The 25,988-nt window shown below is 54.9% G+C and overlaps 1 protein-coding gene and 1 long non-coding RNA gene across 4 annotated transcripts; one reads left to right on the top strand and one right to left on the bottom strand.

Moving 5' to 3' along the window:
- Positions 1-25,972, bottom strand: SH3GLB2 (SH3 domain containing GRB2 like, endophilin B2). 3 transcript variants are annotated; one of them, XM_035555008.1, is made up of 11 exons: positions 25,671-25,971; positions 17,368-17,509; positions 16,879-17,007; positions 15,531-15,664; positions 14,940-15,032; positions 10,735-10,797; positions 6,543-6,566; positions 3,724-3,813; positions 3,419-3,519; positions 2,103-2,367; positions 1-1,452 (listed from the first exon to the last, which is right to left on the bottom strand). In XM_035555008.1, exons 1-11 carry the CDS (start codon positions 25,731-25,733, stop codon positions 1,345-1,347), a joined length of 1,212 nt encoding a protein of 403 aa, XP_035410901.1. In that variant the 5' UTR covers positions 25,734-25,971; the 3' UTR covers positions 1-1,344. The 3 variants fall into 3 exon arrangements, with proteins under 3 accessions (XP_035410901.1, XP_035410903.1, XP_035410904.1); XM_035555010.2 differs by lacking the exon at positions 6,543-6,566 and having other exon boundaries at positions 25,671-25,823; XM_035555011.1 differs by lacking the exons at positions 6,543-6,566; positions 10,735-10,797 and having other exon boundaries at positions 25,671-25,972.
- On the top strand, positions 19,832-24,798 carry LOC118252159 (uncharacterized). Its single transcript, XR_004780053.2, has 3 exons — positions 19,832-20,170; positions 23,450-23,735; positions 24,203-24,798. It is a non-coding gene; the product is annotated as an uncharacterized LOC118252159 (long non-coding RNA).
- Positions 25,973-25,988: the final 16 nt, after the last annotated feature.

Below are 25,988 nucleotides of genomic sequence, written 5' to 3'. Positions count from 1 at the left end.
GTCAGGCAGTTTGTTTATTGGCAAATAAGTGCAGAAAACCATGAGCCCTACATACACAGGCGCTCAGTGCCCTGTTACATTAGAGTGGTCACAATACCAGTGGGGGAAAGTGCAAAAGATCAATAAACAAGCAAGGGTAGTTCTGACATACCGAAGGGAAGGGAGTGAACAGAGAGCTTGGTGCCAGTGAATTTCTCTTCACTCCAGCTTGAGTGGGAAACTAGTTACACAGCAACAGCAGTCCTTCAGTGGAGCTCTAGCTAAAAAGAGCATTATAGGATTAAAATGCATACATACCTGACCGCTCCCTTTGAGCTAAACCACAGACACCAAGGGCAGCCTGAATTGTTTAGATGTGTATATGGCCAAGAATGGCTTGTAGAGATAACAGCAAGTGGGACTACTCGTTACTGTACTAGGATGCACCAAGTCTGTTCACTGCTGAGACGGGAGGGGAAAGTATTAGTTAAATCAGTGATCTCGGGTGAAAATAAGGTCAGGCTAAAACATGCCTGGAACAGATGCACTGTAAGAAAAGCCTGGACAATTAACACAGGGAGCAAAGCTTGTAAAAAGGCTTGTAAACTCTTTGCAGTCCAAGAGCAGTTTCTCAGAGGAAATGCAAGCAAGATGCGTGGTCCCTTGTACTGAGGTTTGATTTTTTGACATACAGGCTCTATGTTATTAGGTTGGTCTCTACCATGGGATTTCCTTCCAGCTTCACAGGACAGTTCTAGATGGAAGCCATCAGGCACTGCTGCAGTAAGCATGGCTCTTAGAAAGCCTTGCATTACTGTTATCCCAGCTGGGTTTAACCAGCTCTTAATTCTTAAATTCAGCTTTCTTGCCTTAAGAGCTAGACTATCTCAGAGGGATCATGTGGGACGCTTCCCCAGCGGAGTGCTTGATGGTTTGACTCAGGCAATTCTACTGCTGAAGAACAGAGAGGATGGGAGGGGCAGACAGGCACTAACCCACACCAAACACAAGGGAAATTAACTTAAACTCCATGAGCAGCTGCTGAAGGAGACAGTTTGCTGGCCCTGGGAAAGCCACTGTGATAAACAAGACTAGGGCAGGGTAGAAAAAGTAATCAAGGAATCTTGCGCCGACAAGACTAACCTCAAAGCAGGCTGCACTGGTAGTTAATGAATTCAGTCTCGGGGTGCCATTAGCCCTTTCCCAAAACCCGTCATAGTTTTACCACTTCTTTCCCACAATTCCCATATTAGCAATGTGTGTCAGCCCTGACGAGAGCAATGGGCTCTGATGAAGAAATCCGCATTAGAAGTGCCAGGAGATGAGGGGTGCATTCCGCTTGTACATTCTTCTTCCTGGAGACATTTAACTTAACAGTTCCAAGTAAGTGACAGGAACTTTCCCCTTCTGGTTCCCTCTTTCCCCTATGAGCCAGTCTGGGTCCATGCCTGGCAGGCTGTACACAGTGATCATCTGGGGAGAGAAGACAGCGTTAAACAGGACCTGCTTCTGCACGCAGAGCCAAGAAGTGCAGTCAGATGTGTACTGAAAAAAACAGTAAGTTAATTCCTAAAGTTTATTTAGCAGGCATCTGCACTTTTCCCCTGAAGCCTTCCTGGAACTATTTGCAGCTCTACCAGAAGATCTATTGCCCATTGATGTCCCTGCTGCCTTTTCATTCTCCAAATTGACTTAAAGTATTTTTGCATACTGGGTGGCTTGATATTGCTCTGTCATCATCCTCTCTGGATACAAAAATTCAGTCTAGTCACCAAAACCATTTGCAGCTTGCTGAATTTCCTTTGTTCTCAGCAGGATTAGACCAGGTCTCCAGGCAGTAGCTTAGCCCGTAAGCTAGCTAGGTTTGAGGGTCTCAGTGAAGATACCAAATGCTGGGGTGTTTTGTTAGCTGGGTACAACAGGCTGTACAAGTCTTAAACAGCAAATGGCCCTGAGCGCAAACTCACTGCAAAAGATACTACGGTTAAGGAAAAGATTCTATTATCAGTTCCACAAAATGGGGTTTTTAGGGGCAGGCAAAGTAACCAAGAGGCTGCTGACTGGGCAGCAGGCTGCTGCTGGACACTTAACAGCAACATTCGATGCAAAGAAAAGCCACCAACCTCATCTGCAAGAAGTGCCAGCTCACTGCTGTCAGCTGCTTCGTAATCATACAGGACTCTGGCCTTCCGTGTCCCGCTGGCAGGAGGCTTGACTTCATTGGGGTTCAGTACGCTCTCTGCCACGGTATTGGGCACCCCGACAATTGTGGGTACAACTGGGATGGTAGGCACAGCAGGGAGAGTGGCAGCACCGACAGCTGGCGGAGAGGTAGCAGCTGGGGGAGGAGATGTGGATTCTGCGTTCCCTACAAAGGTGCCTGAAAATCTTACGCAGGAGAAAAAAGCAGAGTTCAGTTAGTCTCTCGTGTGAGGAGCCAAGAAAGCTCTTTCCTTCAGTGGCTGCACTGCAGGGATGATGCTGCAGAGTTCCAGCTAACACTGTAACGTATCCATGCTGCCCTTCAAGTGGGGAAATGCACTTAGTACTCAGGTGCTGAGCCCATCCAACAGGTGTTTGTCTGCTTACTTTCCTTCCAGCGTCCTGTTACAGGACTGCTACCTAACGTGCAGGGGACGAGACTGTCGGGTGGCACCACAGGGGGCTGGGCGGGTGTTACTTTGGTCTCTGCACTGCTGTATCCTCGCCCTGCTCTCACATGTTGTTTAGCCTGCTCGTTCTTCAGGACTGGGACACTCGTTGTTGCTATTAAACTAGATACCATAACTGGAGGCTCCCCGGCTCTCTGGGCTCTCCAGATAAAGTAATGAAGCTAGGTCTTGTTTATCTGTGGTTATCTGCCCCTATGCTAGGGGAGCGTAGCTCTGGCCTTTGGAGCAAGCCTGCATGCAGTTTGGCTGCGGTGTAGCGCTCTTAGAGCCAGTCCTGCACATGATACTTACATTTCTCCTTTGGAGCTGCAAGCATGGAAAAGAACGAAACAGGAGTGGTGAGTTACCATGCAGAGGCCCCTCCGGGGTCAGCCCACCGTGCCGTTGTAGCAGGTACCAGAAGAGCCCTACCCGCACCCAGGATGTGCAGCCAGCAGCTCAGGTTCGGTTACTGCTGCGGCTGAGACCCTCAGCCCGTCGCTTGGCAACAGGAATTAGTCTCCAGCGTGACTTAACTGATCTTGAGGAAGGATGTTCAGACTCTTGGCCGTGCTTTGAGATGAATGCATAAGGCCCAGATGAATCTGATGGCAAAGCCCACTCTAAATGCTGCCACCAGGACTGGTCACCGCTCTGTACGCTCAGAAGCTGTCGTAGCTTGGAGGGGGGGGGTGTGGGCTTCTCTCCAAGAGGAAGGAGGCCTGAACTTTACTAGTTCGGGATGAGCCAGTAACCCCTGGGGAGGTGAAAGCAGCCTCTGGTCTCACCTGCCCAGCTGCTTCTGCAGGTCCAGCATGTACTGGTAACACTGAGCGTAGTAGTTGGTCTGGGACTCCACAAACTCATGGAGGCAGCGAAGGTGATTCACCTGCATGGGAGGGACCGTGAGTGAGTTTGGGTGCCGGAGCACAGAACCCTCTTCCTGCAGCTCCTGCCCCAAGGGGAGCAGCCGTGTGCAGCCCAGTATTTAAGACATGGCTGAGTAGAGTACGCTCATTCGCCAAGTTTGGGATTGCTGCAGAGGCCCAAGGGTGCCTCTCAGCCCCCTCCCCAGGTACCCACGCAGACTCACGTGGGTGCTGCTGATCCCCTCCAGCAGGAGCCGTGTCACCTCTGCCTGTCGATCGAACTCGGTCTGAGTGAGCCGCAGCTCGTGTTCTGCCTGCAAAACGGGACAGGGTGTTCAAGGCAGCCAAGGCACGGACCCCCTATTCTGCCTTTTCCAGGGAGAGGCAACACCCTCCTCATCCTCCATCCCCCTCCCTTTTGGCACTGAGACAAGGGTGCTCGGTGGGATCCACGTGCACCTCTGACACTGAGCAGCAGGCACAGGACACCCTGGGCTGGGATCCCAGTGGGCTCTGGCTGTATTTGACCTGTATTCCTGCTTGAGCCTACGTTTGATCACTGCAGCTCACGGAGTGGCAGCCCAAGACTGATACATCAGGCCAGCATGCTCCTGCTCCCGCAAGACTCAAACGTGAAGTTGGAGAGGTTTTGTTAGTCCTGAGATAGGCAGGAAGCCAGGCCTGTGCTACCCCCCCCCCTTCTGTTGTCTGTTGGAGGACTCCAAGAACTGGGCAGCCAAAGCTGCACGTCAGTGTCTGTCCCCTGCAAAGGTGTCACTGGCAGCAGGACAGTTCCCACTGCCAGCATGTCTGAGTCTGCTCCGAAATGCAGCGGTGGAGCTCTGTTAACACCTTCTCCTATGCATGCAAGCTCGGAGAATGTGGCAGCCTCCTTCAGTTTTTCTCAAGACGAGCGACTGTTGCCAGTCTCCTTTTTATCCCCACAGAACCAAGGCTGAGGCCAGGGAGCATTCACCTCACTGCTGTTCCTAACTGCGCTGCCCTTGAGGAGGTGGACATCACATTACAGCTTCTACCTGAGCTCTCCTTTGAGGCTTGTTGCTTATTTTGAGCTGGGAGGAATTTGACAATGGGCGTTAGAAGGCAGCTCTGCACCCGACACTGGGAATTTGAAGACAGACTGACACCCAAAAACCTTTTTACCAGGCAGACAGAACATCTCTTTCCCCAGCAGCAAACAGCAGATTTCCACTCTGGCACTTTTGCAGTACCAGAAAGCCCAGACGCATCACAGACTCAGTCGGGTTGGAAAACCTGAAGCTCACCAAGCTCCAGCAGCACCGGAGCTGTCTGATGTGCCGCTGCCTGCTCTCCCCTCCCCGCTGCCACGGGGAAAGGAGCGACAAACAGGCACATCTGTCCCGTAGCACGCATCGCTCCTTAGCACCAAGCAGAATGTGCCAGTTCCCTCTTGGGCTGTGCTGCGATCAGCAGCACAGAAGACTGGCATCCATTTAGCTACAGCTTAAAAGGAGAGGAGTAAGGGTTTTGTGCCCCTTTCCCCTTCCCCAGGGTGATGTTGCAGTCCAAGGGCTGCCTGCCTCGGTGCGGTGGTCCCTGGACAGCACCGGTTTGGGGACAGAGGTCCTTCGGCTGCTTTGGAGATGCCCCATCAGTCTGGCGCAGGAGTGGCACGCCTGGAATTGCCCCCAGAGGGCTGATCAGACAGGCTGATTGTCTCCAACAGAGGCCGTGCTGCTGGTGTTTCTGAGCAGCGTCCCCGGAGGACAGCCAGCCTCCCCGGCAGGGCAAGCTGGGGGAGCTGCTGTGCGCCAGCACGCCTGGCCTAGCGTTACCAGCACCGGGGTACAGACAGGCTGCAACAAAGAGATGCTGGCCTTTAATCAGATTTGTCTATTTTAAGCTACAACTGATCTATTTCTTTGCCTCCCCTGAATAAAAGGGATTATTTAAAGGAGGAGAGGGGGATATACACCAGGAAATATCAGTGCAATGTCCTATTAAGCGCCAAGATTTTTGCTCCAGTGAGCAGAGCAGAGCCCTCAGTCGCAGCAGAGCTATCTGAAACTTGTTGTGGCCAACACCAGCGACACTGGGGTCTATCCAACCAAGACTGGAGGAACAGAGCCTTACATGCCTACAGCTGACTGCAGTCAGTTCATTCGTTTGAGGGACTGAATAAGTAAAACCAGCCGGTCTGCTCTGCCGACGCCTTGAGTGAGGCAGCAGTAGGATGCCATCATGCACAGCATGCAGGAGCGTGCCATTCTACCACCTTGCAGCTCAGGCTAACATCCGCTGGGGGTATTTGCGGTATGAAAGGCAACGGGATCCCAGAAGGTGCCTCTGGAAGCCCCACACAGAGCTCACCCTGCTCCCTAGCCTGCTGGCAGCCCCCCACCCACCTGCCTGGAGGAGTCAGCTCCCCTTGGGGAGCCCAGAAAAGGAGCAGGATCTGGGGCTTGGCCTCCTTGGATCCACTCAGGAGGGTAAGTGCAGCTCACCCAGAGTGGCTCCACGACAGGCTCCACACCTCCCACCTGGCCCTCTGGACAGAGCCGTGCCCTCCATCAGCAGGGGCTGTTCGTGAGGACCCTTGGTCCTTGCGCCAGCTCTGCTCAGCGCTCCTGCTCGGACCCCAGAACAAGCGGTAAGGGGCTGCTAGAAGCCAACGCAAGGCACATGCAGAGGTGGAGCAGGCAGGGCCTTTCCCCCAGGAGCAGAGCTGAACCACGTTGCAGCGCATCACCTCTGCTCCCGTGACACCAGTGCCGGGCTCTCAGCGCTGCCTCTATCCCATCCCACACGCCTGGTTTGCCCAGGAAGCCGTTCACGCTCGGTGTGGCCGACTGGCCCATGGGGCTGGGTCTCCCCTTCCCAAACTGCTGTCGGCATCACATCGAGCCACGCAGCTACAGCATGCGGGCCGGGGCTGACAGCAGTCGCGCCCCTTTCCCTCGTGTGCGCACACACGGGAGGGACGGAGCCGGCAGCTCCCCGCCACCTGAACGCTACCAACACGCCCGGAGAGGTTCGAGCACGATTGCAGCCGGGTACTTACTTTTTCCACCTCGTCGCTCCAAAGCTGTGGGGGCCACAGAGCAACAGGAAAGGAGATCAGTGTTGGAGACGTCGAGAAGCACTCGGCATTAACACCGACGGGCAAGGACGCTCCGCGGACGCAGCAGGCCGGCTCCGGGGATGAGCTAGCCCTTCACCCAGCAGCAGCTGTCAGGCTGGTGCCCCTTCCCCTCCATCCCGCACCCTCGAGCTCGGTTTCACAGTGGGTGAGCAAGGCTGTGCCACCACAGCCAGCAGCCCAGCTCCAATCCCTGCCAGGGCTTTTGTGGTGACTGCGTTCAGTGGGCTCCAGGAAGGAAAAGATGAAGCAGCAGGGTCCTCCGAGCACGTGGATTACCTGGCTGAAGCTTGCAGAGCAGGGTGTTGAAGGACAGCCCTTCTTTTAGGAGTGCTGGGAGGCTGGTGTGCTGCTGGAGCCCACAAATAAGGTCCTGGGAAGTGCTGAGAGCGTAAGCCAGAGGCCAGCGTTCCTCACCCACTGATCAAGAGCGCTCAGGTTGATGGGATCGTAATCCAGGCAGCCTGCAGCTCCTAGCAGGCAAGCAATGGCTGGGTGCTGCCTTTGAGCCAGGCAAAACGTGAAGCAGCTCCTTCCCACCCTCCTCCCTGGCCGCTTTCCCCTAGCCCCGCAGAGGGGAGCGGGCAGCTCCTCGGCCACGCTCCCCCCAGGCCTCCCCTCTCCTTTCAGCATCCCCCCAGGGCACGTGCCGGGCAGCACAGCTCCGCCAGCTGCTTGCTGGGATCTGGCTCCAGGACACGAAACAAGTGACGGGAGTCATGCGCAGCGATGGGGAAGGGAGGGAAGAGGCAGAAAAACACATTGGTCCTTCCCAGAGGTCCTCGGCCCGGCCTTTCCTCGGCAGACAGCCAGCACTGCTGAACCTGCACTGAAAGCGCCTGGGAGCCACCGTTTCTGGACGGTGTGCTGGGTGTCCTGGTGTTTTGGGGCTGCTTGGGCCCAGCACCTCCCCGCTCAGCTGTGCTGGGGATCGGTCACCAGCTGCCCCCAGGTGTGCTGCGGTGCCAGGTGCCGGACAGCCTCGGCAGCTGATATAAGGAGCACCGGCTGCTGGAGCTGCTGACCCTGTTTTGGCTTCTGCTGCCTGGCCTGCAGTTCGGCTCCTGCCTGGTGAGTACCCAGCCGGCTCCTCTGCCCCGTTCGGGCAGGGTTAGGGCAGCCACTTCCCTTACCGCAGGCCGTCCCTGTTGCAACATGCAGGGCAGTGGGGCCGGGTGTTTTCTCTGACCCTCAGACAGATGTCTTGCTATCGCGAGTCACGGGCTGACCCAGAAAAGGCCTGGGTGATGCCATCAGTGTCTGAGGACGCAGGGCCCTGCCCTTGCTCATCCTGAGAGCTGCCACCCCAGGAGAAGGGAAAATCCTTGCAGGAACTGGGAAGCAGGTCCTGGCCTGGAGTGCTGCCCTGGCTCACAGCCTCTGTCAGACCAGCCTGGCCTTTTTGGAGCAAGACTTGCTACAGGGGCAAGAGGGGAAGCTTTTGGTCTGGCCCAGGTCTTCCTACACAGATTGTGTAGACAGTACTTAAACCATTTTGGGCCCAGCTGATCTCTGTACTCTCCACTGAACTTACAGCCAGATTTGTTTCTCTTCTGTCAGCCTTTCTGGCACAACCTCCAGCCGTGACCCTGGGGTACTCTGGGGCAGTCTAGCTTTGCCCAGATCTGGCCTTGGGTGAAGGCACCAAGCAGCTTTAGTCAGAAACACTCCAGACCTTGCAGGGGGCAGAATAGAGGGCCATGAGCTGCATTTGTCTTCCCCCACCACAGCTCAAGCCAGAGGAACCCTCTTTAAGGTACTCAATATGTTTTTCTTGGAATCGTTCCTGGGAAGACAGAGCATGGCAAGTGGCAGGCTTTGAGGGAAAGGGATATTTAGGCTTACACAGCCCGTGTATACCTTACACAACAACAAAAGGTCAGTGTGGGAGAGAGGAGAAATAGCTCCTCAGCTTCCAACTTAAACAAAACTGGGCTGAGTCAAGGGGCCTGTCTCCGGCTGTTTCTAATTCCGGCTAAGCCCCCTGTTACAGAAGGGGACAAACAGAAGCACCATGTTACCCACCTGTGCAAAACAACAACAATGTGAGTTTAGAACCAAAACCAGAGTGCAGCAGGCCCTGCTAAGGATATGTGGTCCAGGAAAGAGCTGACCTGTTTGCTCACCTGCAAGAGCAAGCTGTTACCTGGGCATAAGCAAGCCCTCCCCCAGAAGAGAACAGCTTAAAAGCAAGGTTAGCAGCAGCAGCTGCTCTGCAGCCTGTGTACTGACAGGGAAGTGGCACAAAGGCCTCTGGCCTGGAGGAGAAGCAGAGCAACAGCATGAGATGCTCCGAGCTCGCTGCAGCGCCTGACCCCTTGGGATGAATGCTGGGATTAGAGGGCTGGGTGCAGGGCAGTGCTGCCCGCACTGAGCTGGGGAGCAGCCTGGGCTTAGCCCTCGTTCTGCAAGTTAGAGATGCCAACTGCTGCTGAAGTCATCCTGCTCCTGCAGGCTGAGGTCAGGCAGCACTCAGCCCCCAGCTGCAACCTCTCTGAGGTGTTTTGGAAGCCATAAGGAGCACTGCTGGCAGGGGCAGTGCTTGCCACAGGTGCTCCTGTGCAGCCTTCAAATGGGAAAAGGTCAGTGCTGGCTGCTTACCTTGAGCAAGTCTGTCTCCTGGAGCCTGGCTTCACTGGCCCATGCCATCATCCTTGCTGTCAGAGCCTCCCTAGCAGAGCTCTGAAGAGGGATCAATGACTAGGCATGGATGTGCCAGGGTCGGTACCTGCAGGCTAGCAAAAACTCGAATCTGTTTCCCTGGTCATGTTACTGCGCTTGGTCAGCTTGCAGTTAGATGATGCCTAGATGTGTTCAGCTGAGCACCTGGGCACTCTTCAAGATGCCAGTACATGATATGAAAGTGCCTTCAGGGGACAGTGAGGATACCCCGGTCTAGTCAGAGTTATTTGGAGGCAAGGAGAGCACGGTTTCTCTCCTCTGATTCTCCCAGGGCTCAGTTTTAGTCCATTACAACAATTCCTGCGCTGTCCTTGGAACGGACCTTTCCAGCAGAGAAGCCCCTGGCTGCTCCTCGTGTGCTAGGAGAGATGGAAGCAGTTCTTGCTGCAGCACTGTCAGCATCAGCTTCCCCTTGAGGAGTCTCCTCGCCCAGCCAGCTGCCTGTTGAGGCAGTTCTCTAGCTTTTGTGCAGAGCTATTTCTGATCCCAGCATCACTCTCAAGAAGGTCAGGACAGATACCCCTGGGAACTAACACTGATGCTAGCAGCCCAAACCTTTCTCCAAACGGGACGGGTTGCCCCTTAACCACATCCAACTTGCTGCTGAGACATTTTGGTTTGCTCGTAGGCCCAGCCTACTATGTTTTCATATCTACAGCCCCCCTCCCCAGCCCTTCCAGTACCAGATTACTCTGCTAACAGGTATCAGTGTTGTTCTGAACGCTGTTTAGGAAGCGAGATGGTCAGTTTTCAACATTTTAACGAGAAATGCGACATTGTGCAATGGGGAGCCATGAACACAGCACAGAAAGTCAATTGTTTGACCACAACCACACAGCAGAGATGCGACGGGCTATTCATCCACCCCCAGCACGTGCCTGGGCAACAGCCACCAACAGCTGCCAGCAGGAGGGCAGGCCCCAAGTGGAAGCCAAAAAGAAAGGACCTCTATTTGCAGAACAGACAAGCCTGTATGTCAGGGTTACTGACACCACGGGTGGCAAACTCCTCCACCTTTGCTTTTCTTGACTGGCTAGAAAGCCTCTGAGCATTGAAGCTACAGTACTGAGCAGGTAACAACATGTGATGTTGCCAGTATATGGTTGGGACCATCCAGAAAGGCTAACCTGTGAGGTTTTTTTCCTTTCAATCGCTCCACTAGCAATAGAAATGCTGTCAGAAGATTCCCACTAAAAAAGTGGGAACAGACCAGGAGAGAAACTGTGAAGGAAGCCAAGCAGCCAAACTGCCAGACCCTGCCAGTGCACCCTCAAAAGGTGACCTGCATCCTTACATCGAGTCAGAGAAACTCCAGGCATCCCATGTCACATTAAAATGTTGAAAACAGCAGAGCACTAGGTCTAAGTTTGTCAGGTGAAGAGTGGGGCAGGAAGAGGTTGGAGAGGCAACATCTAGGAGGAAGCAATCTTACCGCTGATGCGCTGGCGGAGAGAATGTAATTACGAGGTCTAGTCTCCTGAAAGTCAGGCACAGCCTAGTAGGGGAATAGAGTTTCATGTACAAGTCACGCAGAGGAGTCGACAGGAGTCACTTGGGCAACAGGAGGAAGAAGGGGCTGTTGTTTTCTTCCTCTTGGTTCTGGGAACTTAGCTCAAATTCCCAGGGTTGCAGGAGGGAAGTCTCCCAGCAGTCAGGGCAGTGGTGCTTGGAAACTCTCCCCAGGTGGGAAACAGAGCGAGAGGAGGGGGACTGGCTCGTGCGGTCACACCTGGTACTTAACAGCAGGTGTTTCTACGGGTAGAAACTCTGCCTGTACTTACAGGTGTCTGCTCCTACGGCAGCCAGTCAGAGCGGTGATGAGACAGCACCATCCCGAATGTGTTTCCCATTGCCTTGCAGCCAGCAGGTTGCTCTTCTCATGTTGGCCCAGTCCAGTGGGCAGGACTTTCTTTTCCCTTGCTGCCCACCTACAGTCCTAAAATGTCCCTGTACAGGGCCTTGCCCTTGGAGTGGGCGTGATTACTTCCAGAGCATACTCTGCACAGTGCCTTTTAAAGGGAGCCATCTACTTGTTCTCACTCTCAACAAGCCTCTCAGCACGTTTCTACCTCGCAGGCTCAGATCTGCTCTTTTCAGCGATGGGCACTGCTCGATCAAAGCAGATCTAGCCCGAGGCCTTGCTGCCACCAAAGGCAGCGTGCAAGTTTTCAGCCTAGAGGTCAGAAAACCTCCAAGCCAGCTTCTTGACAGCTAAACCCCTGCCCTGGGACAGGAAGACTTAAGTACTCCAGAGGTTTTCTTTGTTGGGAATGCGAGGGCTCCAATCCATCCCCACACACAGTGGGGGCTCGCTAACCGTGGTGTAACACTCCTGTCAGCTCTTCCGAGACTGGCCCCTGGCTGTAGCATCCCCCACAGAGAGAAGCCAACCTGCTAGCTCACATCAGGACACATCGCACTTGGTCCCGGTCAGCCTTTATTTTGCAGTGGGTTGGGGTGCAAGGCTGGCGCACAACCCAGCTGTAACCCCGACAGGTCTCTAATCCTCTCGGGCCCCGCGTTTCCTCTCCCAGGTTAATCTCTTTGCGGCTCACCCAGATCTATTTATACAAGCTGACCCCATTTGCTGGGAGCTGCAGCAGCCCTGAGCAGCCTGCCGGAATGAGTGACCGGTGGGTGGAAGTGCAGTCGGGTGGTCCCAGCAAGAAGAGATTTTTAAACCGTCTAGGAGTTTTGGGAACAGCAGGAGGACAGAATAAGGAGGAGTGATTCCTACTACAAGTCAAACCTGAGTACAGGGAGAGGAATGCACCGGTGAAGTTTGAGGCTAGTACAGTGGCTAGGCTTGGCTCCTCCCCATGGGGAGAGGAGATATTTGACAATATTTTTCAGTTTTAAATCAAAAGCAACTTAAGAAACCTCTCCTCCCATTCCCTGGTCTCCGGTGAGTCCCAAAACTAGTCAAAGCACATGGGATGAAGGAGGCAAGCTGCTCTTGTGCTCCTGTGCATGGGCAAGTTGTATTTGCAAGCAGTGGTCAAAAAGACCCCCTCCCTTCCTCCCTCCCTCTTCCACTCTTGCAATGGTGAAAACGGGCAGAGCCCTGAGCCTGAAGGGCAGCACGACACCACAACCAGGTCAACCTGCCTGTCATTGTCTCCGGACTGCCTCCCTTCCAGGGAGGGACTCACCACCCAGCCCAACCTCCTCCTGCCTGGGGCCAGAGGAGCCTGAGGGGGTCTTTATGTGAGCCCCTTGAGCACTGCTTGCAAGCAGTGTTGATGGAACTGGGTGCATGCTCCAGAGGGGCTGCAGGCAGCTGCCAAATGCTCCCAGCTTTCTGGGGCAGCTTCCCCTGGCAGCCACGGCCCTGACCAGAACGTGCTGCAGGGCCAGTCCTGATGGACGAGGGAGATAAGAACTTTCATTTAAAATGGGAAAGAGACAATGAGAGGTGTTAAAGAAAAATCACAGCACCGTTAGCACAGTCAATACTCACATCTCCCTCACACTGAGCAAATTACAAAGAAACAAAACAAAAAGGTTAGTAAGCAAAACAGCATCAACAGGAAGGACAAAGCACAAAATCAGAGGGAAATGCACAAGCCCAGACAATCGAACAGCAGCTCACGGGTCTGGGCAGCAGCATACTTGGAGGGTCAGTCACGAGACAGAAGCTGTGGGAACACAGGTTTGCACTCAAAGGAGAAGAGCAGCAAGAGAGAGGTGAGCTGGGAGAGGTGCGCTATTTGAGGCCAGCTCAGATGGAGAGGTATGACACAGGACTCCAGGCACACTGCAGGGAACACCGTGGGCTAATCATGTCTGGTGCCGAGGCAGCAGCCCACCCCTCCGTGCTGGGAGCTTCCACTTGTGCCTTGTCCCCTGGTAGTCAGCGAGGCACCTTGAGGCCTGAGGCCAGGGACCTCACCTTTAAGCTAAGCTGGGTAAGAGCTGGGTGCTCAAAAAAGCAGCTGAGGTTGCTTTTCTGTTGTGGTGATCTGTTTCAAAGAAGCAGAGCTACTCAGGCATGGCTTGGAAGCCTTTAGGCTGGCTCTGCATCCTACCTGGAGCACTCCAGCACTGCGGTTCCAGTGGGAGACCAGGTTTTGCTTTTCCAGCTACAGGGAAGTCCCTCACCCAAGGGTCTGTTTGCAGCTGAGAGCCCTGGGGATCATTTCATGTTGGAAGCAAGTTGAGGAGGAAGAGGGTAGAAAGGGAGGAAGCACACCAGCTGTCTGAATTCCTGCTCTGACTTAAGCCTAAGATAAAGCAATGGTTGCTGCTTCCACTGGGAGCAGGAGCACCGCCCCCTTCAGGAGGGTAACTGGGGATTCCTCAAGTTACCCTCAGTGCGTCTGGGTGACCTGACTGATGAGAGGCGGCTTTTTTTAAAGGCTTTTTTTTTTAGCTATTGCCTTTGTTCACCCAAAGCTTTGTTTAAAATTTCCCACAGAGGCCTGAGTGCTGTCAGACCTGCTGATGGAGGCCTCTGAGCTTAGCACAGCTTCTCCACATGGCACGAACATAGTTAGGTTCAGAGAGAAGGGAAAACACCTGGGAGCTGGCCACCCAGGGAGCTGCCAGGCCATAGGCCCAGCCAAACAGATGGCTACAAGTCAGGCTCGTGGCAGGTCTCCCAGGCCGGTATCCCAGAGAGTGACAAGGATTCCTGCTCGTTCTGATAGCGTGGTTTTGGTAGTTGAGATCCTGGCCCCAGGCTAGAAGCAGAACTTGTCAACTCCTCCTGCCACAGCCAGAGCAGTGCAGGATGGCAACCTGCTTCAACAAGGCCTTCAGGGAGCCCATCGGTGCCCAGCTACGTCCCCTCTGCCTCCTGCTACCCTGCCTCTGCCCGGGGCAGCTCTAAGAGGTACCTGAGGCCCGGGGAACGTTCCTGAGCTGGCAGGTCTCAGCCTCAGAGAGCACTTTGCGGAGTTTGTCCCACATCCCCGTTGCTCAGGCCTGGGGACAGGGACACCGGTTGACTTGCCTGCCCCTTCTGTGCTGACCCGGGAGCTTTGCTAGTTTACCAGCCGTGAATCCTCCAAAGCCAGAGGGCAAGGCAGCAGGTAACCAGGCAGCACTGCGAACTAAGTGAACAGGGAGGCTGCAGGAGGGGCCTCTTGGTGGCCAGCCTGACCCTCGCCACCCCTCACAAGCTCCCCCAGCGTTTCTACCTGGGAAAGACAGAGTTGGCCGAAAGACAACTAGTCTGAAATCCTGGGAGTCCTGCAGCGCCCCAGCGTGCTTTCCTCTTGTACACCTTCCAGCTCAGCTCTCTCTTGGCTTGCTTCCAGATCCCCAGGGAGATTAAGCAAGTCCTCAGAAGATACAGCCTCGTAGTTACCAGCACAAATCACCCAGCTAGTAACTGAACAGCCAGGAACCACTGTCAGTCAGGAGGCAGGAGCGTGGTAAGTGTGAGTTTCCAGACTCTGGCGGCTCAGAACTGTTTGTTTCAACAACTCTCCCATGGGAGGGCATCTAAGGAACAGGCACATGGCTCTTGCTCCCAGTTCCCTTGCACACCAGATAAGGAATCCTCCCACCCATGCCTGCCAGAGCCAGGAGGTAGTAGGGCAGCCTGACTTTTATCCAGAGAGCTTGTGGCATTGCTCATGTGAGCCAAACCCTGGGGTCAGAAGGACAGAGGAGAATGAAGGAGAAAGTTACCGCTGCTTTTGCCTCGGCAGCTTTGGCTTTCTTCAGCCTGGCTTTGCAGGCGTCCAGATCCAGGCGGCAGTTCTGCAGGATCCTCCGTTCTTTCTGGAAGAGACGGAAAAGGGGTAAGAGCAGGCTGTTTAGGAGCTGTTGGGGAGGGAAAGGGCCAAGGGATCATCTGGGAATCAAATCTATTTCCTAAGCAAAAAGTGCCTGTGAGAAAAGCAGTTGCTGTGTTCATCCTGCTAGCAGGAGTTCGGGGCATGGCTGCTAAGGATACAGGGTAACCTGCTGGAGACAGGGGACTGTGGGCTTGCAGTGCCCACTAAGCTGCAGGGGTCAGGGAAGGAGGTACCGCCCTCGCCCACATCAAATAGCAATCCTTCCCTGCAGCACAGGGAGCCCTGAGCAGATCTAGGGCTGGCACTTCCCCTTCCTTGTGTTCTCCAAGGGGAGAGATGTGGGCTCATCCTTTCTCAAAGGGAAGGAGGATGCATTCTTCCAGCACTGTCTCCACTTCCCCCCACCCTCCTCCTCCCCGGTGAGGTGATGAGCATCCCTTCCCTGCTCTGGTGAGCGTCCCTTCCCTGCCACCACACTTACAGATATGGTTCGCCAGTCCCCCTCCAGGAAGTTGCGCAGTGGGGTCAGGAAGTTGATGGAGGCAGAGTGGATGAAGTCCCGTTCTGCTGCACCTAAGCGCCTTTGAGTCTCTCCAACTTTTATCAAGGTCTTCCCTGCAATGATGGGAGCCTTCAACTCCAGGAGAAACCAATAAACATTGTGTTGGCTTAAGCCAACTCCCCCAGTGCTACCAGGCTCCAGTTTTGGGGAGCAGGAGGCACGGTTGTACCTCGCCTCAACAAGGTGACCGTGCCCGTACCGCACCAGCTTCAGTCCTAACATCAGTCCGCCTTTAGCTTCTGGCCTCTTCTCAACCACTCCCAATGCAGCTTTGATCTTATCTGGCTGCTGAGGCACTTATTCCACTGATGTTCTTTTACTGCTGCACCTGCTTGGGCAGTATGATCTTTGTCTCATAAAAGAGAGGCACAGGAACAGAGCAGCAAATTGAAAAGCACCAGAGCAGAAAAAATGAGTTGATTAGGCTCCGGTTGAGGCAGTGCTGCCTATAGATGCAGTTACAGCTGTTCTGCCTGCAACAGGACTCGCTATTGAACAGCTATCGATTTGGTGAGCAGTAACAAAGCTTATGGCAGAAGCAAGGGCAGTTGGAAGTTCAAGCAGTGCTTCTGTGTGGGTCTGCTGCTTAAAGAAGCCCTAAATTCCCCTAGGAAGGGGGAACTGCTAGGATTTACGAGCAGAAAGATGCACTGCGTGATAAGGAAGGGGCCTATTGAAGCTTGTAACCAAGCACCAGCCTTCCCAAAGCTGTTTTCTTGTTCTTTTGCTGGAGAAATGATTTTTTTCCCTTCTAATTGCAAGCCACATTTAAAGGACAGTTCTGCTCACAGCCTAGAGAAACTACAACCAGATACCACTTTAGACAAAAAAAAAATTCTCAAACTTGACAAAGCTACAGCTGTTCAGTGCAAGTCATTGTTCAGGGTAACTTAGAAAGCCATGGAAATAGCACAATAGTCTCTGCATCCCGTAACCAGTTCCACTGGCTACCCTGGATCGGTATGTCTTTGCTTCCTCTCTTGCTCTGCCAGACTTGAGGACTGCATAAGGGCTGGGGAGACCCCTGTCCCTTCTCCCCCACAACGTGGAGGATGCTTTGCTGCAGAGCAAGACCGCCTTCCTCCTCCAGGTGGCCTATTTGCTCCTGTGCTATAGAGCAGACCCTTCCCTGGCATCAGCTTGGATTGCCATGGGTGGAGCAAGGCAGCCTGCTGCAAGAGGCATGCTGTGGATGTCTTAACCAGAAGGGCAGTGGGGGTACCCTCTTGGGGGGGACGATTCCCAGGGCTCAGCCAGGCCGGCTTACCGTAAGGTGTCCCCGGTCCAAAGTCATTGGCTGCCTCTGTCATGTACTGCGCCAGCAGCTCCCCGTTGGTGACCCGGGAGGGCACCTTGCGGTCGAGTTTCTCGTAGAGGAATTCTTCTACTCTGGCACCTGGAACGAGGATGCCACCAGCGGTTACAGGAAGGAAGGTGAAGGAGGGGCCCGTGGAACTGGCATTCACAGCGGCCCACCGCCTGCAGTCCTCAGTCATGCACTGGGAAGCAAACAGCAGCGCTGGGAGAAGACGTCCCCTCCCTCTGGCCACCTTCCCATCCTTCCCCGTCCTCAGGAGCACGGCCAGGCTGCGCAGGGCAGCAGCCGGTCACCTTTCAGCCACAAGGGAATGAAGGACGGGCCCCGCAAAGACGCGCTTCATCCAGCCCCGACAAACAGGGCTTTCTGCCAGAGGACACGTCTTAACGCTGAGATACGAGCGATGTTTGTCCTTCAAGAGTTACGATTTGGACTTACTGGGGTTTGGCTGTAGCAGAACCTCAGTCTGGCGCAAGATCTTCTCTGTCCAGTTCTTAGTCGAGTCTGCCCTGGCCAGGAGGTTTTCAAAGTGGGCATCTAATTCGGTCTTCTCAGCCTGGCCCAACTTTTCTTCTGTAAACTGCAGAAAGGAGGTAGTCGTTAGAAGTTCAGTTCTACTGAAGCAAAATTATGATGTGATACAGAGCTATTAAGAGCTGGAGAGGCTGCTTCTGTCTTATGCAATTATCTTAAAATTAAGATAAAAGCCTTCAAAATGTCTTTCTTTGTTACCAGGCATCTTTCAGGGGAAGAAGGCAATTTTTTTTTTACCGAAGAGTAGAACAAACATTGAGCTAAAAATAGAGGCCAGGTTTGAGAGGTGTTCCAGAATAAGAAACTTTTATTAAGGCAAATAGTATGGTAAAAAAAAAATCTGTAGTTGTGAGGAATCTATTTAAATATGCATGTGGCAACAGATATCCTCCAGGTGAGGCAATGGGCTGTCTCCTTTTACCTCCTCCTAAGCAATTCTACGTCCTGCAAACCCCCGGGATCAGAAATGCCGCTGTCACCGCACAAGTCCGACTTCCCATCTCTTTAGACAAGCACACACACTACCTGTCTTACCACAGGGCTTGTGCGTGCCCTGCACAGCATCCGAGCTCACCTCCTGCTTTGCTGGTAGCAAGCTGCTGACTGAGCCCCTGGGGTTTAAGGGGGCTCAAACTCATCTTTTAGATGGAAATGCCTCCAGCAAGTGGCGGTTCTTCAAGTTTTCCTCTAGGACACGTGGTGGCTGGACAGCCTCTGACACAGGGTCTTGAGAGAGATACGATGGTGCCGGACCTCTCTCAGCACTCAGGTTTGTGCTGGCAATGGACTCTCCCTCCCGCCCTGCTTCTTGTAAGTTTGAAATTAGCAGCAGAGAAAAGCAGGCTGTGCAAGTCCTCGGCGCTTGCATATGGGGCAGTGACATCTGACACGCGATCTGACAGCCTGGAGGGGCAGCATCGGGTGGCCTGGACACCCCGCTGGTTCCTTGAGAGATTTCTGGGAGAAGAGCCTATTCCCCCTCTTCCTAGTCCCCATTCTTCATTCATTCTTCTCAGGAAGCTGGCCAGCTTCAGTATGTTTTTAAGCAGTTTCCTGCTGTTGATGGAGCCAGCATCTCGTTGGATCATACTAAAAGAACCCTTTAGACAGCCATGCCCCTTGGGGCCCTACAGAGGTTGCGTTTGTCCTTTTTAGTCCTTGTCGTTGGCTTCTGGTGCCCCTGTTCAGCTATCAGGATGTGGCACTGCGCAACACCTGGCACAGCCAGGTGCCAGGAGATTAAAGCCTACCCCTAGCCGTGCGTGCACCCAGCACAGCGCTGGGGACAAAGGGAGACAGAGCAGGCCAGGAGCGGCGCGTGGGGCAGGCACACAAGCGCTCGGGAGTCGCGTTATCAGCCACGTGCAGAGGCTGCTAGATGTCCGAGGTATGCGAGCCCTGCAGGTACGGTTACACCGTGACCTGTTGGGTAAGATTCAGGCCGGAGCCAGCGGTTAAGGGGTGATCGAAGTGAGGGGTTTGGTTTGCTTCGTACCTGATTTCTGCCCCCCATCGCCTCTGGGGGGCACGCACAGCTATCGGACACGAGCGAGCAGCTGAAGCATCTTTTCCTCTGTCGCTGTGGGAAGCCCTGGGCTGTTTTCAGACTCTGCCAGGCTGGGCTGAGTCACTGCCATGCAGCAAACTGGGGCTTCCCAGGTATTTGGCAGCGACGCTCGAGTCATCTGTTTAAGAGCTTTCCTAAATAAGCCAAGACTCTCTGATGCAAGCGTAGAAGTCTCCCTTGCCCCCCTTTCCCAGGCAGCTTTTTGAGAACTCAGCTCACTTTCAAGTCCAGCTCTTCTTCCTGCAGTTTCGACATCCTGCACCAGCATCTGCCCTGGAGCTGTCAAGCTTAAACCCAATTTCTTAGCAGCTGATTTTAGTGAGCTGCTCACAGCATTGCTGCAGAGCCAGATCGCTGCTGAAGCCCTCCACAGGGCTGTAGGCAGGCTCTTGAATCACTCGGTTCCGGGGAGCTTTGTGATATTCACAAGCACTGTACTTTGCTGCTGTTTTCTGTATGGCAGCCCTTCTCCCGGTGCCCTGGGAACATGGTCACTCGCGGAGCGCTGGGCCAGGACTCGGTCACCAGAGCTGGTTGTCCTGCAAGAGGGTTGAGGACACATCATGGTCACTGCAAGCCTGGGCTGTGCCAGGAGGGGAGGATGGGCAGGAATGTGAGTCACAGCCCGCAGCTCCAGCGGGGCAGGTCACAAAACAATCTCCTATTCAGGCTTTATTTTGGAGCAGCAAAGCAGAGCCTGAATGTCATGGAGTGGGTGCAAGGGCACGGGAGGCTGCAGCTCCATGCAGGGAGGCTGTTGCTCCATTCCCACTTAATTCCCTTAGTGCCTCCCTCACCCACCTCGACGTTGGCCACGCTGCAGGGTTCAGAGCAGGGCACAGCCTCGGGGCGTTGGTAGCACGTTGCGGCAGGGGCTCCTCCGTCCTCCTCCTGCAGCACGCTTCTAGCTCCTCATCTGTGCAGGCTGGCAACCCTGGACTCGCGTGGGGAGACGCTGACCCAGCTCACCTCTCTCTTAATGTGACTTTCAGGGGGATCAGAGACCTCGCTCGTCTGCGCCGTGTCGCTGGGAACCTGCCACCAGGTGCAGGGGCGAGCTGACCACGTCTCCCAGGAGCAGCTTCCAGCGGGATTAGATGAAGCTTCTCATGAACGCACAGCCAGCAAAGGGGATTAGAGGTAAGTTACACTGCCTTATCCTATGAGCTGGCTCTTTCTCGTGGCTGGTGCCAGTGGAGGTCTGAGCTTTCGGGTGGCAACAGGTCTCAGCTGATTCTCGTAGCTGGTTGCCTAAGTCCGTGTCCCCAGGGGGAAGCGGGGTGGAAGAACAGCAGCTTGTGAAGTCTGGCTGCTCGAGCAGAACTCCCCCCATTCTGTCTCTCCACACTTAAAGGATTTCTGTTGCTAGGAATTTGTTTTCATAACACTTTCAGAAATTTGATTGCGTTTTTCCTTCCCACTGGACAGAAATAAGACTCCACTGTGAGGCTGAGAGATGCAGGGGAACAAACAGGCTCGCCGTGCAGTCACTCCTCCTGACTGTAGAAAGCCAGATTACAAATATTTTGTGTCTTGCTGCTCCCAGACCAGCAGCATCGGTGGTTCCTGCAGCTCCAAATACTCCAAACCCTACAGGTGGGAGCCTTGTTTGCTTGTACCGAGCCGACGCATGGTTTGGTGCACATCCACCCAGGAGAGTCAGGGCAGGCAGAGCCTGTGCAAGCACAATGCCAGGGGAGAACCTCGAGCTCCTCGGTCCTGCTGCCACAGAACTACTCCCAGGTGTCTCCTAGAAGCTGCTGGTTGGAGAACCAGCCCTGCCCCGAACCAGCTCAGGAGGCACACCCTGGGGCCACGTGCTGGGTCACGGTGCGGAGAGGCTCCTGCTGGTCCCTGAAGCTGACCCAGTTGAGCGCCAGCCCCGGTTTTGTGCAGGGAAGCTGATGAAGCGATTAATAATGCAGGGCAGCCTTTTGCCGAGTGCCACTCGCACTCTCCAGGAAGAGGAGAGTCACGCTGCGTTCCAGGGCATCAATAATTCAGCCAAAGGTTGGGTTTCCTCTGGGAGGCTTGGCTGGCCAGCAGGAATGCTGGATGCATTCTCGGGGACCAAGCGGGCAGGCAGGCTGACGGAGCAGGAGAGCAACACTCGGGCAACAGGCACAGATTGCAAAACCCGCAGCCGTGCTGGACTGCAGTCAGGGCAGCTGCCAGCGTTTACAGCTTGGGGGAAAGCTGCTCTTTCCCCACACGAGTTGTTAAAGGCACTGCTGGGAAGCCAGGAGGGTGAGAGAGCGGAGCGGAGCTGGACATGTCCCTCTGTACTACAGCTACGGTATCAGACAGGCTGTGCCTGCAGCCCAGCTACTTGAGGCCACCAAGGTTAGGGTTTAAAATATCACACGCGTTGTTTTCTTTGCTGAAAGCATGACCGCCTTCCTCCCCTCTAAGCCAAGGGGAATAAGTCCCACTGCTTCCACACAGAGCAGCCTGACTGCCTTGCGTCTCTTCCAGGCTCGTGTGATCTCTCCACACCTCTCCCCTCCAGCAGGCCCAGGCTGGAAGCCCTAACGGGGGGCTGCAGCCCCCTCACGGAGGATCTAGTGGCAGAGATCAGGCCCTTGTACCACTTGCAGGCTCACCAGCTTTTCCAGCTGGACGTTATTTCTGAGACATCTAAGGTGGAATGCAGTCACCCTGCTGTCACAAGGATCAAACCGAGGCCAAGGACCTTAAACCAGAAGTTGTCTGCTGCATCTGCCACTAGATTTGGGGCGCTGGTCTTTCTGAAGCCTCCTAACAGCTTCCTAACGCCCAGGCTGTTAGAACATTGCTCTTTCGGCGCTCAGAGGCACGGCAGAGTCAGATTCAGCCCCTGTACAGGGCTGCATTAGGAAAGAAGCCACTGCCACTTAGTCAGCATCTAAAAACTACCTGGATCTCAATGGCTTTGGACCAGATACAGCGTATGCTTCAAGTGTTTGGTCACCGGGAGTCAGGGAAGCCAGGCTGCGAGCCAAGTAAAACTGTGTTAGAGGACAGAAGGAAGCCATTAACAGGACGGCTTTGTTAACTCAGGAGCAAAGCATTTAGGAAAGTAAAAAACCTTGCCCTTGTGGATTCATAGATGTGTTTCAAACAGAAACAGGATCTGGCCTGTACCTCCTGCCTTCAAACCCTTTCCTTAAGTCACCTCCTGTTGTCTTGAATGTGAAGGTGTCCAGTAGGCAAGGCATTAGCCCCAGCACGGGCAGCAAGCAGAGGGGACAGGTCTATTTTAATCACCAGATTTGGAGAGATGGGGAAGTCTGCCTTGCCTCAGGAGCTTCAGGACAGAACAAGTCAACCTATAGCTGCCACTGGTAACCACATTAGCAGTGGGATACGCACCCAAAAGCTCTACTCGCGCTCGGGCAATTTTGCCCAGAGCAAGTTTCCATCAGAACTGACAGGAGACAGATACCCACAATTATTTCCAGATGTCCCTGAGAGAGCCTGGCTCGCAGCCTGGCTGGAACAGAGGCACCCAGGGCGTTACTTTGGAGGAAGAGACGCCGGTTCCTGTAGGGAGGCTGGAGCTGCTATCATCGTTTTCTCTGCGGAGGTTTGGGATCGAGCCCACTTACTGGTACCTGGAAGGTGCAGGTGAACAAAGGCCGTATTCTCCTTCAGTGAAGACGAAGGGAGTGACCTGTTTGGAGTCTGTCTGCAGGAACCAGAGCTGTTAGGGACCTAACTGCATCCCTGTGAGGACGCCAGCTAGACGGCTGTGATTCACGGAGCCAGTGTCAGTGCGGCACACCCTCGGCTGGACTGCAGAATCCTACACAAGCTCTTCAGCCACGCAGCTGTTATCTGTAGGATATTTCCAGCTCGTTTCCCGCTCCCAGGGCAGCAGATCTGACCACCACCTCCCTCTGCTTTACCTTCTGCTTTGCTTTTTTGATGAGTGTTTTCTGGGAGCATAAGAGGTGCCATAAAGCCCACGGGACAGTGCCTTGTCAGGGTGCCACGTTAAGGTACTCACTGCATACACAGCCTCAGAGAGTTGCTGCACAGCTTCTTTATCACAGCTGTGCCTCTCCTGCTGGCAGCGGGTACAGGCTTGCCCACCCAGGAGCACACAAGCCCTGCAAGCTCCTAGCTCGGGTAGGCAGCTTGCTCCTCAAGTCGGAGAGCAGCAAACTGGTGCCTGAGCTACAAAAAGCCATGTAAAGGTGGTGATGGTTTGAGTTTTGTCAGGAGCCAGGTTAAGCCTAGGCCTAAAATCCTTCCTGCTCTTCAGCCAGTGCCACCTCAGGCTGTACTTGACAGGTTTCAAACAGGCTGAGCAGTGCTACAGCCCTTCTTTCAGTACCAGTTAGCTCTCGTGTGTTGGCCAGGCGTCTCCGCCAGACAGTAATAGCTAATGCTGTCTGAGCGGCACAGCACATAATGGCCAGTCCATTTATCTTCCAGTCGCTGCAGTTCCAGTAAAGCATCGCTTTGTTAAATGCCTGGGGCTGAAGAAAGCATCCCTGGTGCTACAGAAGACGGAGCTTATTCCGGCCAGGTCGTACTCCTCCCCTGGAAGATCTGCTGTGCAAAGAGACTGCTACAAACCCAATCCCTGCTGCCGGCAGCAGACCTCGGCTGTCGTCTCTGGCTCCTGGTGGTGACAGGGCGATGCTCACCCGTGCTGGATGAGGGCTCTGTGGGACGGCCCCAAATGGACCTACCTCTCCTCGGGATTGCGTTTCAGGAGGTGGGGCTCTGCCCCGGTGATGCGTCTCCTTCCCGGCTCCCCTGCTTGCACAAACACACGCGTGCTGTCCGCGAATGCTAGTGACCATTTTGTTTCAAGTAATTACTACCTTGATTAGTCACACGAATAGTCGCATCCAAGATGATTTGGAGTAGGTGTAGCAGGCAGAAGCCACTATTTATAAACGCCTCCTTGCTCTAGAACCAGCGTGCAGACACTGTTCCCATGCCTGTCTCCTTCCTACGCTTTGAAGCTAAAAAACACTTATCAGAGACGTACAATGAGGCTTCTAAACATGCGATTTCTTTGCAGCATTTCTGCCTTTCTTCTGCCACCAAGGTCATTTGCATGAGAACAGCATCTTTAAGCCTTCCATCTGCTCCTTATTTTGCACCTGTAGCTAATATTTCTCTTTTCATAACACATGACTCACTGGCATGATTACAGGAGATGGTATCTGTTTACAGGAGAGCGATTCCTAAAAGAGCCAGGATTACTCCGTGGCACAGACGGGTTGGACCGAGGCAGCGCTGCTCCGTTTGTTTATCAACCCCCACACCTTGGGTAGAAAAGGAGCCCGGTCCTGAAGCCACCAGCTGGACTGGAGCTCTCAGGCAGGATCCCAGCCGCCTCCGATTTGCCTCTCCTCTCCTCTCCTGCCTGACCAGGAGCAGTTTTCCTTTCCAGCTGTTACGCCTGGGGAGCGGACGGAGCCGGCAGCCACATCTCACCACCTGCTGCACGCTTCGTTCCTCATGGGTAGCCAAGTTTCTTCTGTCTACAGTTTCAGGACAGCACTGCAGCCCCAGCAAGCTGCTGCTAGCAGGTTTGGGAAGGACGGTTTGATGCTGCTGTAGTCCAGCAAGGTGCTACCCGCTCAGCCTCAGCGGCTCCTTCCCACCTCTAACAGCGCTGCGTTTTGTCGGGTCCTGGGAGCTCCTGCAACCTGACCTCCTGCGCGACTGAAACGCGACCCGTGAAAGGCTTCTACCACATCTGCCTACCGAAAAGGAACAGTTCCTCAATGGGGCTGGCCACTTGCCTAGACAGTTAGCTCAACGGCTATTTGCAAGATTTTTTTTTTTTTTTTTTTTTTTTTTTAAGATAACAACCTTCACAATGCAAGCACTACCCTCTGTATACTTCTCGATGCAGGGGTTAGAAGCATCTCTGGGGCCATTTGCACCACCAACTTTAGGAAGCTCTGGGCAGCCTCCCCTGACACCCCAGGGAAGTGGCAGCAGTGGGATTTAGGTGGGTTCCTGCTGAGGGTTCCCCAGCCCCGCTCCAAGCCCTCAGCACCCAGAGGTTCCTGCTCAGGGGCTGCAGCTCAGGCCAGCCTGCACAGCCATAACCAACAGCTCAGTGCCACCCCCAAAACGCCTTTTCCACCTTTCCTCCAGCTGGAAACCAAAACAAATTGGCAACAAAACTGCACTAAACCCACAATATTTGTTTGTGGGAAGCCTCCCCCCAGGATCCCGGGGCCTGGTGAGGGATGCTCTGTGCCTGGGAGGCAGGAGGGCAGGAAGGGGGGAGGACGATGCAGGGCTGACGGGGAACCCCACAGGGGCAGGGCTGGGGCCTTGAGACCCCCATTTAGGCCCTTGGGACCCCTCTCAGACCCTGGGGTCGCCCCTCAGGCCCTCCTCAGACCCTGAGACTCCCCCCCTCAGACCCCTCTCAGGCCTTGGGGGCCCCCCTCAGACTCTGGGGACCTCTGAGGCCCTGGGGATCCTCCTGTCAGGCCCCCCTCAGGCTCCGGGGACCCCCACCTCAGATCCTGGGACCGCCCCTTAGGCCCCGGGGCCCCCCCCCAGGCTCTGAGGGACCCCCTCAGACCCCAGAGACCCCCCTCAGGCTCTGAGGGACCCCCCCTCAGCCACCTCAGGCCCCCCCCGTTGCCATGGCGACGCGCTGCGGCCCGGCCCCCACCTGCATGGCTCGGGAGAAGAAGACGCCCGCGTCGGACGCCAGCTTCTTCACGTTGAAGTCCATGGCGGCGGCGGTGCCGGTGGTGGTGCCGGTGCCGCGCCCCCGCTGTCCCCGCGGCCGCCGCCGGCCGGGCTTTATAGCGCCGCGCCGCGGCCTCTTAAAAGGGCCGGGGCTGGGCGGAGGGGCCCAGGAGAGGGCAAGCGGCCGGGAGGGGGCGGGAGGGGGCGGCGGGAGGGGGCGGCGGGAGGCCGCGGGGTGCGCGGCGGGCCCCGGGAACCGGGCGGCGCCGCAGGCGGCGGGTGCGGCTCGGGGGGGGGG

Source organism: Cygnus atratus, chromosome 19 (genome assembly GCF_013377495.2).
Source record: "Cygnus atratus isolate AKBS03 ecotype Queensland, Australia chromosome 19, CAtr_DNAZoo_HiC_assembly, whole genome shotgun sequence".
Classification (NCBI taxonomy): Eukaryota; Metazoa; Chordata; class Aves; order Anseriformes; family Anatidae; genus Cygnus; species Cygnus atratus.
Note: the sequence above shows the minus strand (reverse complement) of the source record. Positions and strands in the feature narration are given on the sequence as shown.

Bases quoted from the DNA above. Each gene is read 5' to 3' on its own strand.
- SH3GLB2 (XM_035555008.1), bottom strand. From the start codon at position 25,733: ATGGACTTCAACGTGAAGAAGCTGGCGTCCGACGCGGGCGTCTTCTTC. The intron at 17,008-17,367 runs GTAAGTCCAAAT...TCCTCGTTCCAG, and splicing joins TCTGCTACAGCCAAACCCCA to GTGCCAGAGTAGAAGAATTC. The intron at 6,567-10,734 runs GTAAGATTGCTT...TGGCCCCCACAG, and splicing joins TCTCCGCCAGCGCATCAGCG to CTTTGGAGCGACGAGGTGGA.